The sequence below is a fragment of the Cetorhinus maximus genome, chromosome 15 (assembly GCF_964194155.1).
Source record: "Cetorhinus maximus chromosome 15, sCetMax3.hap1.1, whole genome shotgun sequence".
NCBI lineage: Eukaryota > Metazoa > Chordata > Chondrichthyes > Lamniformes > Cetorhinidae > Cetorhinus > Cetorhinus maximus.
In genome coordinates this window covers 28,703,825-28,716,962 of record NC_135893.1, presented here as the reverse complement: position 1 = coordinate 28,716,962, position 13,138 = coordinate 28,703,825, and the positions used below count along the sequence as shown (strand labels likewise).

Here is a 13,138-nt window from a genome sequence, read left to right as displayed (position 1 = left end):
TCATGCTATAATATGTGTTCATATGAATTTGCCTATAGGTCTAATTGGTGTAGTACCATCCAATAGTTAGTGGATGCTGTTGATGTACTTGAATAGTCAGGCTGGGTAAGCATATGGTTTTGTCTTGTAATCTGTGCAATTTTACAAATATACTTCATAAAGGTAATATATTTGTAAAGATGCATTGCAATGAAATTCAAGCTGGAATGTTTTGTACTGTAATTTTCAACTTCACCAGTGTTCCGCTCCTGGGTGCCTCTGCCTGATATGGAATGTGTATTGCTAATACAGCCTGAGGGCAAAATGTTTCAAATTGGAAAAATTAGTGCAATAGAATTCAACTAGCAATTACTTAGACTGTTATAACCCACTTCAACAGATGCTCTGGCCTAAATACTTTTTCCTTTGATTAAACTCCACAAGTTGTGACTGGTTACCTGAGTTATTGGAATATTTTAAACATCAGGTGACTCACTCTACAATTTCAGTCATGTACTCAATCAGAAGAGTTTTATCAATAGCTATCTTTAAATTTTTTGTTCTAGGTACTAACTTGCATTCAATACACAGCTTCATGCAAATTAAGGAATCTCACTTCTGTTGTAGGGCATCCTTTTTGGAAGCCCTGGGGCAAGGTGGAGACAGTCTTTGACATTCTGAATCTGATTTTGATGCAGTATCTACTCAGTTGCCAATTAGTAACTTGAGCTAAATGTCTCAGCTGCTTTTCTGACTATATACAGTTGGAGGGATTTTCAGTTATACAGGTCTCAATGTTCCAAGTAACTTGCTGATCTTTGTGCTATTTTGCAGGTATTTGATAACTATGCTGTAACAGTTATGATTGGTGGTGAACCATATACCTTAGGACTGTTTGACACTGCAGGTAAGAGGCTTTGCCTAAAATGAACTTGAGGGATAGTCGGGTTTATAACCAGTGTTTGTCCATTGCTTCTTGAGTTTCTGGTGTCTGAGCACACAGTCATAGCTTTGGTCACCTAAAATTGAAGTGGCAGCCCATTCATATGAAGTTTAGGGTCTGGCTGTTCATTTAAGTGGGAGGAGGGCAGGCGCTTGCAATATAGCTTGAGTTGGATATGGTTAGCTCCCAACACTGGTCATTGATTTTAAAGGGCTTTGAGTCCTGATGTGTGGAAATGTTGACTAATACACTGTAATTGGAGCAGGTAAGGCTTGCAGGTTTGAGGCTTAATGCTATTGCATGAATTCTTCACTGAAGGTATTTATCAGGAGCAAAATGATTCTATACTAGGTTTGCACAGGTGGCCCTTAATTGGCTAGATATGCCAGTAATGGGATACAGCAGCAGGATGCGCTATTAATGGGACTTGGAATTTATTTATAATGCAGCCTATCTCGTATTCTAGAAATGATGCATCTTTTAGCAGGGTTTCCCCCTAACCCTTGGTCCATATTTTTTGGTTTTGGAAGTACCAGTAAATCGTTCAGAATTTTGCATATCTTAATTGCTAGCTAAATTTTGAGCACAGGTTGAAAACAATAGTTCGTGTGCAACCCCATTCTTGATTTCAAGTTGGCCCTTTTTTAGGTACTCCATTGGACAGTGGAAGAAGCAAGCTAACTTCTCCAAGCTAGTTATTATTGTTGGAGTGACCCAGAGGGTTGAGTTCAGTCTCTGCTAGCTCACTTTATAGGGGCATGGGGTGTTTGAAGTACATTGATATCAATCTGGATTGATGCCAGTGATGAAGAATCACTCTCTCAATGTCTAGTCATCCAATTAATGCTATGTTAGACTTGTGACTTTCTTGGGCCATTCTCCATCAACTTAGTCGAGAACAAATAATTTGATCAAAATTTTACCTGCTACTACCAGATCACCAATAGCACAACTCCGCTGACTTCATACTAAAATGATGTAGCCATGCACTTGAAATGAATAGTCAGTTTTGTGCAAGAATGTGACCTTCAGCCTATTGACAGTTCACTAGCAATACAGATCTTTAAGCAATTCACAAGTTTCTGAGCCTCTAGAGTCCTATCTTTTGGTGAATACTTCTCCCATGTGGGAGATTCTAGAACTAGGTACGGTTTGAAAAGCAGTCTCATTTAAGATGGAAGCGAGGAGGATGCCTTCTTTTGGAGTCTTTGGAATTCTAACCAAGAACAGTGGCAGCTTGGGTCTTGAATCTAATTCTGCCCTTGAATATATCCTTGATCTACTGGTATTAGAACCTCAAGTCAGATCTTGTTTGGAGTTGGGGGTGTAACCTTGGATGTTAATTTATACTTGGTAGAAGAATCTCTTGTATTTGAGAGACTTGTGAATAGTTTTTTTAAAAATGTATGTTATAGTTAAGTCGCACTATATATTTGTTTTGAGGTAACTTCAGCTTCTAAAATTACGACACCAAACTCTGACTTCTTTCTAGCTGGTAGATAATGTTGAATAGTGTAGTTTATGAAAATCTTGTACAGGTACTGGGGTCTGCAACTACCTGGTATTAAAAAAAATCTAGCTTTTTTTTGCTTTGAACAATTTAACACTAACTTGAACCTAAATTTTTCTGCAGGTCAGGAAGACTATGACCGATTACGACCACTGAGCTATCCACAGACTGATGTTTTCCTTGTGTGCTTTTCTGTTGTGTCACCATCTTCATTTGAAAATGTTAAAGAAAAGGTTTGTGCTTTTCAGCCCTCGCTGAAATTTCTCGGCACAGTACCTCAATGCTTTTCTATTTGGGGGTGGGGGTGAAATCCCTGGTTCATTCTACATTAGCTGCCTGATCCACATTACTTCTAGTAGAGGCCATGAGCTAGAATGACTTTGAACTACTTTTCTTTACACATTTCCACCCCCCCAGTTAGTACTTGCAGGGAAGTGATATGGTGCTGCTGGTGTGGCCTGGTTGCCCAAAGTGGATGACTACCTTGAACTGCTGCAGTACTCGTGGTTTGATGCAACTGAGTTTGCATATCCGAGGACAGTTTGAGTCAGTCCACGTTGGTGTGGGACTGGGATCACAGGACAGATTGATAGAGGACATCAGTGAACCAGTTGGGTCTTCGTGATCTGGCCACTTATACTGACGTTAACTTTTGATTTACAGATTCATTTAAACAATTAATGGGATTTAAATTCTTTGGATTATTGGTCTAGTAACTCCAGTAGCTTTAACATACAGACTTGTTCCACGTGTTTCTGGGACTTGGTTGTTGCCTTTCCAGCTATAACATGTTGACTGACTGGGATTCCATGGCTGTTCCTTTTCTTGCAGTCTGACAAGAGAAGGGTGGGGTTGCCCCAACATCTGAGCTGGAAAAGGGCCGTTACAAATTTAAAGAGTCTTTTTTCCTATGGAGGATTGCATGGCCTTATTGAGCAACTGATCATGGTGTGATCTGCAATCTGCTTACAAGTAATTGCAGCTACGGGATAGATCAGACCTCTGCAGACTGTTGTACAGCTTCAGTAAATCATGTAACAAAGGGGCTTGTATGCAAGGCATTGGGTTTGTTGCCTTTATAATGAACTGATCCTAAAGCAGTGTCGCTCTAAGCTTTGGTCAAATTGCAGTGAACTAATATGTTGCTGCCTGAACAAAGTTGAAAATGGTCCAATTCTTTTCTCTGATCCTCTATATAGTGGGTACCTGAGATAACTCACCACTGTCCAAAGACTCCATTCCTGCTTGTTGGGACCCAAATTGATCTAAGGGATGACTCCTCAACCATCGAGAAACTTGCCAAGAACAAACAGAAGCCCATCATCCTGGATAATGCTGAAAAACTGGCCAAGGACCTGAAAGCGGTCAAATATGTGGAGTGTTCCGCTCTGACACAAGTAAGTGCTTAAACTATTCTTCTGTGCAGTAAGATACTAAGCTTGTTTAGCCATTTGGGCAACATTTCAAAAGCACCTATATCTTGATGCACATTATGGATGTATCATCTGGATTTGAGTCCTCTCTGGCAGGTGCGTGAAACAGTGAAGGAATGGTAATGTCACTGGACTAGTAATAGGCCCAGATTAGTGCTTTGGGAACACTGGTTCAAATCCCACTGGCACCTGGTGGAATTATAAATTCAATTAATCTGGAATATAAAGCTAGTCTTGGTAATGGTAACCATGACAACTATCATCAATTTTCATAAACCCATTTAGAACATAACATAAGAAATAAGAACAGGAGTAGACCATCCAGCCCCTTGAGCCTGCCCTGCCGTTCAATAAAGTCATGGCTGATCATCTTGTTTCGATTTCCACATTCCTATCTAACCCCAATAACCTTTGATTCCCTTGCCCAACAAGAATCAATCTACCTTTGCCGTAAAAAGATTCAATGATCCCACCTTCAGAGGCAGAGAGTTCCAAAGTTCCACAACTCTCAAAATTTCTCCTCATCTCTGCCCTAAAGGATGACCCATAATTTTTCAACAGTGCCCCCTAGCTCTGGACTCACCCACAAGAGGAAACATCTTGTCAAGGCCATTCAGGATCTTGTACACTTCAATCAAGTTACCCCTCACTCTTCTAAACTCCAGTGGAAACAAACCCAGTCTGTCCAACCTTTCCTCAGAAGGCAATGCACTCATTCCAGGTATCAATCTAATAAACCTCCTTTGAACAGCCCCCATTGCATTTACATCCTTTCTTAAATAGACCAAAATTGCACGCAGTATTCGAGGTGCGGTCTCACCAATGCCCTGGAAAGGAAGGAAATGTTATCCTTACTTGGTCTGGCCTACATGTGACACAGTAATGTTGTCGACTCTTTAAAACTCTCTGAAATGGCCTAGCAAGCCACTCAGTTTGGGATGGGCAACAAATGCTTACCTTGCCGGTAACACCCATGTCCATGAAAGAATAAAGAAAAAGTTGCTTTAAAATGACAAGAGCAAAATACTGCGGACTTTGGAAAGCCGACAGGCCAGAGAACCTACTGAGATTGTATAGACAAGGTACTTTCCAATATGAATCTACCAGAACTTAGCTGCTGTCTGATCTGTTTCTAGCTTTGTGTTAAACCTGATTTGTGCAAAAAACTTGAGTAATTCAATTGCTGATATTACTTAGTGTCAACAGGGTCTCAACGGGCTGCAAAATGTTCTCTGGTTTGACACTTCTAGTAAAATATCTGAAGTTGTCAAAGGGCTTGTTGATGCTGTCTATTCCTGACAGGCAGTTTAAACTAAAGTACAATATAATATTTTGAGATGTTATGGGACAGGCAAAGCTGCAAAATATGAATCTATGGTAATAGAGCTCTATTCTGTTCCTTTTGTTTAGAGAATTTATTAAATTGGAAAAATGGGGCCAGTGCCTATTTTAATTTGCTTCTGATCTGTCATTTAACCATATAATTTGATGCTGGCTGCACAATTTTGCAATTTTGTAGGATGAGCTTGGATGAAGGCCATTTGATCTCATCCATCCATTATACTAGTTTTGCCACCTAAATGCTATTTTATCATGCCCTCTTAACATTGACCTTTTTCAGGATGGCTCATTTGGATATCTAGTTTAAATGTCAGTTGATAAATTGGGGTTAGGTATATTGGAATTTTGTGCATTACATCAATGGTTGCTTTCATTAAAATAACTCACTTTTTTTTGTATAGTGGATAAACATCAAGGTTTATTATGTAACCTTAGAGACCAAGATGGCTCTGGTTTTAACTCCTGGCCCTGAAATACACCTGCAACAGGCCATGTTCCTGTGTTGGAGTTGGTGAGGGGGGTGGTGGGTGGCATGGTTGGAGAAGAGAAAGATCAATCCACTGGATGATCTTTGTTATTTTAAAAAATACAAGTTACTTTGCAGTGTATAGGTTTCAGTCTGAATAAACGGGATTTACCTTGAAAGAGAAGCTTGGTTGTTGAAAGAATGTTAACTTCAGTTTGGGGTAGGGGCAGGAGAAAGTTGAGGTGGATCTGTTTTTACATCCCCTTCTGTCATTTTAAGGTGGGGCATTAAGATCAATATGGTTGCTGACAAATGACTTTTTTTTTAAAATAGCACACTACAGGCATTAAACTTGTCTGGTCCTACTTTTATTCTTTCTAGCTTTCACCCACCATTTCCCTGCATGCTTCTCAAACTGGGGCATGGTTCCATAATGCTAGTAGTTTTTGTCTTGCTTGTGGCTGTTCATGAGCCTAGTAGTGGTGGTTTATTCCACTCTTTGAATAGATGCAGCCTCTGCATCTCAGTCTGGGATGATTGGAATTTTTTATAGAGTCAATTGTAGTTTTGCCTTCGCCTATGCAGGATAAATGAGCAGTTTTGGCACACTTTAAGAATTAAATCTGACTTTATAGTTTTGTACAGCTGCTAACAAAGTGATTCCTTTCCCTCTGCAATCGTTTTATTGCATTTTGATCTCTCTCCACACCCCCTCCCACCACCACAATTTGGTCTTAGTTTAAATTAATGTTAAGTCCTTATCTACTTAAAGAACTTGCTGAACTTGAAGCACTGAACTTGATCTACAAAATCAACAAATTACTACTTAGGCTACTTTTTAAGCTATTTTTAAACAAGTTTGGAACAAACTCATTTTTAGAAATTTGAAGGGCAGTTTAGGATTGGAGCTCCAGAACCTCCAGTTGAGAGTCCTAACTGTTTAAATGTGAAATATTGACTAGTGAGAGAATTTTAAAATCTTTTTTAAAGCAGTATGAAATTTTTCTATGATTACAACCTACTTTTCATTGAAAAGTGAAAGATACTGGGAATCTACATGTAGCCTTTCAGCACCTTAAAACACAAGTTAACATTTCAGATGACAACCCTGTGGTATGATGTAGGGTATCCAGCTGAAATGTCAGCTAGGCCCTGTCCCTTTTCCACTGCTGAAAACCCTCGCTACTACCACTTGGCCGTTTTCTGCTTTGAAGAGCAGTAATTGATAGAGTATCATGGCACACCAATTTACAGGCGGTCATCTCCATCTAGGAATAATGGGCAGGTTGGCATGATCTTTCTGCACACGCTCAGGTCCACCCTCTTACGTGAAGCCTTCCCCCACCCCCTCTTCCCTTCAGGGGTTACAAAGTAAATTTGAATGTGAGGACAACAGAACTTCTTAAACACCAGAACTTGGAATAAAGTGAGCCGGTCAGCATTGAAGAAGTGGCAAGTTGGTTTTTAGTGCGGTTCCTCATCAGAATGGTCCTGTCTGAACCAACCTGCCCATTGTTAACACCAATGCTGATTTGCTTTTGGTTGTGTATGTTGGGTACTCTTAATCCCTGGTTAAATGGGTGCTGTTAAAACTGTCTTGCTTCTAACCTGAGTCTCTCCTCTAATTTCATGCTGTTTTTCCACTCCCATCCCTCTTTTTCTCTCTTTCCTTCTTTCTCCTCCTCCCCACCCCACCCCAACCTTGTCTTGTAGAGAGGTCTGAAGAATGTTTTTGATGAGGCTATCCTAGCTGCCCTCGAGCCACCGGAAACTCAAAGGAAGCGGAAATGCTGTATATTCTAAGTGTCCCTCCATCCTTTCTCTGTATCCAATCCTATAGAAGTGCTGTTCAAATGCATCTTTTTTAAACTGTTCCATTCTCTCCTTATGGATGTGTAAAAGTTGCTGGGTGCCATTTTGGACCTTTCCTAAAACTTTCTACTCCTGTAATTGTGATGTACTCTTTTAGGTATTGTACAGTTGCACCTTTTTGTGGGTGTCTTGCTGTTGATTTGGTTGAAATAAAGTTGGTTCAAATGAGTTTTCTGGCTCACCATATTGGAGACCTGCATAAATGGAGCTAATGGCATTCTATATGGATTTTTGATGTTTTCTCTTGCTTTCTCTATCCTTCACCTATGTGGCAAACAACAAAAGGGTGTCTGTCACCTTTGTAGCTGTTATCAAGTTGGCTAAATTTATTTCAATTGAGTAGTGCCACATGTGGTTACATTGCATTATTGCCCCTGCCTCTACTGTGAATTCTGTGCCTGAGCTTTAACAGCAGATCTTTTGCTACTTAGTCCCATAGCAATAGTTGTAGCCATAAACCTTCCAATAAATTTAGTGCTTTCTTTCTCCTCTTTGGACTGTTGCTAGTTTAAAAAAAATCTTTTGTTCACAAGTACCTCCACTCTTGAATAAAATTAAGTAATCTATTGCAAAACAAACTTTGATTTGCAAAGTGCAGTGAGTTTGGTGCTGAAGATTTAAGCTGTTCAATCTGTGTAGCTGGCAAAGCAAATGGAGATTCTCAGTGGAGACAGTTCTTTAAGCAATATTGCAACAAACTGCAGTGTTGTGCTAAATACTCCAATTTAGCTGCAGTTAATTTTTTGCTAGATGAGCATCATTCTAGCTTCCATGTAAATGGAATAAACTTTGGACATAGTGCATAGTGCCAGCCTTTTGTATAAATGTTAGTTGGGTGCTTTACTATCTTTCTTAATCCTTTGTCTTATTTGTCAGCAAGATGTAAGAAATGTTGAATGTTATAGATACTACCATGAGTCCCAGCAACTTTGCCAATAGCAGTCTTAAATCTCCTTCATGGAAGATGTCTTTATTTGATGCAAGGCAGAATTTAGCTATAGAACCTTTTGGCCAAAGAGCCAAGGTTGTTAGTGGTAGCTGTTATGCGTAGTAAGTTTGTGTACAGTAAATATCAGCATGTTATGGTGCCAACATCCCAGGTGCAAGCTTTAAAATTTATGTATTTGGTAAATTGTATGCACAAGAAGGCAATGCACGTTTCTAGGTGATTCATTCCAGTGCTGTTATTTTGGGGGTGGCAGGGAAGGGTGATGGAGCACTGTCCTGGTGGAGCTTAACCTTTTTGAGCAAGCTTTCCTTGCCCAAAGTAGATTTAGTGTAACTTGATTTAAGACAAACTTCCAAAACCTTTTTTTTTTGCACCAGTTATTGCAGCTATTGAGCTGTAATCAAGCAGTGAGACCTTCACTGTATAACTTCCATTGGTACTCAATTGGTAGAACTTGGGAAGTGATACTAAATAATCAGGAGTGAGGACAGTAACCTGGTGCTGTTGGATGGGTTTAAGGAGGCCAGTCAGATGAGAAACAATTCCACCAAGATTGTCCTTGACAAGGCACAAATTTGAATCCTTTTTTCTGGTTCTAATCCTATAGATGTTCTAAACATATCTTTTTAACATTTTCTGTGCTGCTTTAACATTTTATGTCAGCAAGGTTTGCTTCCCAAGTGTTTTCTTTTTTTGTTCTTGTTTTTATTTTGAATCTGTAACAATGAGACCCCACCTTTTCTCTCCCACTTTCCAGAAAGGACTAAAGAATGTATTTGACGAAGCGATATTGGCAGCCCTGGAGCCACCAGAACCCAAGAAGAAAAGACGCCCTTGTTCACTGTTATGAACAGTGTCTGCAGGCTGACATATTGAAGCATTGTTTAAAAAAAAAAAATCATCTTGCAATAACACCCTGCACACAACCACGAGTGCGATGTTGGGAGGAATAGAATAGCCAATGGTAAATTTTCCCCCTTCTGATGTAACATTTAAGTAGTCAATGAATTTCTTGTTCGATTTATTTTCCACTGGATACTTATCCATAAACTAGGTTTTAATCTGCTGTTCTAAAATTCCTTACCACAAACATGAGACTTGCACAGTAATTGCTTCTGTTTAATGATCAACTAATGGCTTTTTAAGACGTTACCACACTCCCAAGTGCCACATCCAACAACTTAGGACCATTGTTCTACCTTTTGTTGTCATCGAGCTGAATTAGTCCTATTATCACCAGACTTTAAAAAAAATTGGGGCCCATGTATCTTTTGTGGTGATTTTTAGTGGCAATATTTTGGCTAATTTATCACTTCACTTCAAATTGCTCCTACCAGTGCTTTACACTGCTTTTATAAAATGTTCCCTCCAGCGGCACCCCATGTTTGGAAGGGACAAAATCTCACCATTGCCACAGTTCAAAGCTGAATATGGAACTTTACTGAATTTGATTTAATTTTGCTGCAGTCCCAGTGACAGCGCAGGAAGACTTTAGACTAAGCTAGGTATTGGATCTGAAGTCTGTTGGAATCTGCCAGATGCTTGAGCAGCTAAAAGGCTGTTGATGGACTGTTGTGCTTGGGAGTGGTGTGGGAGATACTTGTAAGTGCAGACTGGATTCCTGTGGGAATAATAAATGCTAAGGATCCTTTGTAGAGTTCAGTGTTAAAATTTTTACCAAATCTTTTGATTTTTTTTTCCATTTGATGTGTCATGTTCCATCGTCCTTGTAACTTTTTTGGTTTAAAACAAAAGCTTTATTTCATGTTGAGTTCTTTGTATATGCATTTTCAAAATATTAAACTTGTACCTTAATGGCCTTTATTGATGAGTTGTATTGAGATTGATTGCCACTTGGCTCATAAAAGCTATGCTGTATGAAGACTTTGAGTAAATTAAATGACATTGGCTTTGTCCTGCATCTGTGTACACTGGTCATGTTCAGGCGAGATTGCCAGCTAAAATGTAATCTTCTAACTGGCGTTTGGGGGTTTAGCAAATGATGCCTGGCTGTTTAATGGCCAGCATCAATGCTGGCAAGTCTGACTAAGCTACCCAGTTAGGCATGCATTTTTTTTTTAAGCTACAGTCTTAATCTAGAACTAAATGATTCTTAAATCTGGAGAGAAAGCATGTTCAAACTGAGGTAAGTCTGAACTCCTACATGTTTGCTTCACTCATACGACATAAAGTGGTCTAGACTTGCACACCATGCTTTGCTAAAAACAATAGGTGGAATGAGATTAAGGCAACAATGAAGCTTTTGGCAAACTTCAAGACACAGCCATAACTACAAACACTTCCAAGTAAGATTCATGTGAGTAATAGTAACTGCATGTTGAAACACTTCAGTCTCACCTGGCATTTGCTTTAAATGGAGCAGCTATTCTGAATTAGAGTGCACATTGATGACACTAGGTGCTGCAATAATCATGCAACCTTCCAAATAAAACCATGTGCCATGCAATATTAATATTTATTGCCAATAGCGACTCCCTGGGAAAGGGACTTGATTTAGAATAGGGAATCGATATACTAGTCACACATGGTGGGTTGCAGAGTAAGGACCTAAAGGAGACAATGCAGCAAACTGCATAGATGCCAACTGTTGCTTAAAGTTACATTTGAGAAGCTGAAATGGCCTTCAATAGTGCTTTCAAGTTGACTTGTAATGTATTTCATTTTCAGCAGCCCTTTTGTATGGGATCTGGTGCAAGTGGTAGTAACTAAGTTTAAATACTTAAGTTGCCCACCAGATTTCTGTCCCTTGCAAGTATGCGTTTGTATGAAGACCTACAGGCCACTGATAAATGGCATTCCATACATTTTACCAGAATGGATAGATCTCAAGTTGCATTCACATTGGAATTTTAATGTGGTTCTTTGTTTTGATCACAACAAGCATCATAGTTGTTTGCACATGAAGGACGACAGCAAATGCTGTCGTCAGGACCTGTAACACCAGCATTGGAAAATATTAAATGACACCCTAATATTTCACCCTTTAACCACCACAATAGATTTTATGGAACACTGATCTTGTGTAGCTCTTAGTGAAAGTCTGGAGATTCTAGCTGTAAGGTATCTGTATGGAAACATTTGTCTTGAAGCCTAGTGATAATTCTAGTCTTATGTAGCATGTAAGTAATGTATTTTTCCTACTCAACATTAAAATGGTACATTTTAATTTTCTCCTGTCTTCATTACTTACTAGTGTTTTTTGGTATCTTAAATCTACTTGTACTCACTTTGAACCAGATATTCAGATTTGTAATGGGGGGGTGGGGGGGAATGGAGAAAGTATTGGCTTAAGCAATTTAACTTGCCATTCAAAATATTGCAATGACGCCCCCCCCTTTCAACTTGCAACTGAAGTTGATGCAAGTATCTCAACTGATAAATAGCCCTGGTCTATCTTGTCTGAATATGAAATATCAACATTGAGTGGTGTTAAGGACTTGTGGTCCCCTATGTCTGTGGTAGAATGCAATCTCCCAGTTCCCATACAGAAGCTGGGGAACTGCTGGCTTGTCCTCTTAGTTTCTCTCAGAGCATGGAAACTTGTGCTTCATCAGAGCTGTTTTGCCCTCAACTGGGCCTCTTAAACACCCAACATAATGGGGCAAGATTTTGTGCTTTATTTGAACTTGCAGAAGGTTGCTGAGATGTGTTTTGTCACAATCAATATAGCTGAGGAAAGATCAAACTGGGAAAGAGGGGCAGAACTGATGTACACCCCAGTCTGACATCACTTGTCTGGTATCTGCTGCTTTTTGCCCAGCTCCACATTTTATCTGAAAGCCACTACCTTAAACTTGTATAGCAGCTTGTCATGTGGAACTCCTGAATCTTAATACCTTCATTTGTCTTCCTAGTGATAGCCAGGATGGCTGTTTGAGTTAATTACTTTAATTACAGACCAAAGTAAACAAGATGGTAGATGATGAGTGGCCTGTTAATAAATACCGTAAGTAACTGAGCTTGGTTTTAATTTTTCCTTGAATTATTTGTAGCTATAGGTCCAGGGCCTAAAAGTAGGGAAGTAGGGAAGTGGAGAAGTGAGTGCCAAAAATAAAAATGTTATTCTTAATATTCTTAGACTTTTTTAACCTATACTATTCCTGGGTACAACATAGTATTTGAATAATGGGTTCAATACCAGTATAATCACTACGCAGTATAATCTCAACTAAGTAGCTCTCTTGAAGCTTGTTTTAACTTGTTTGTCCTTCTGACCCAATCAGTGAATTGCCCTATTCTGTTTTACAAATTACTTTAAAAGATTGTATTCTTGCTTTAACTCACTTTAGTACTAGAAGGGCAAGCTGCCAGAGTGGAATGGCTGGATTTTTCTTCCTCCCCCAAACAACTCTTCAGACTGGTTTGTGATGTCTCCATGACCACAACTGCTATGCTGATAACTTCAAATAAGACAGGGCAGAAGTGGCACTAGATGCTGTTGGTAATATACTGAGCAACACAAAAATGTGAATTGGTGATAAATCATAGAATAGTTACAACAAGGCTGTTTTGAATTTGTGCTGGCTGTGCAAGATGAACTCTCCCTGTCCCAACTCCCTCCTTTAAAAAGCTGCAATTGAATTTGCTTCTAATCCACACAGGCAATTTCAGGTCCTCCCCACTC

At 39.4% G+C, this 13,138-nt stretch overlaps 1 protein-coding gene across 2 annotated transcripts in view; it reads left to right on the top strand.

Moving 5' to 3' along the window:
- The window catches only part of cdc42 (cell division cycle 42), a 33,916-nt gene extending 22,236 nt beyond the window's left edge, over positions 1-11,680 (top strand). The window contains exons 3-6 of one of the 2 annotated variants that reach the window (XM_078558193.1): positions 814-886; positions 2,556-2,665; positions 3,632-3,829; positions 9,251-11,680. In XM_078558193.1, coding sequence (XP_078414319.1) covers positions 814-886; positions 2,556-2,665; positions 3,632-3,829; positions 9,251-9,343 — 474 coding nt within the window. In that variant the 3' untranslated portion in view covers positions 9,344-11,680. Of the gene's footprint in view, positions 1-813; positions 887-2,555; positions 2,666-3,631; positions 3,830-7,385 lie in introns of both variants that reach the window. The other variant, XM_078558194.1, reaches the window with a different exon arrangement.
- Positions 11,681-13,138: the final 1,458 nt, after the last annotated feature.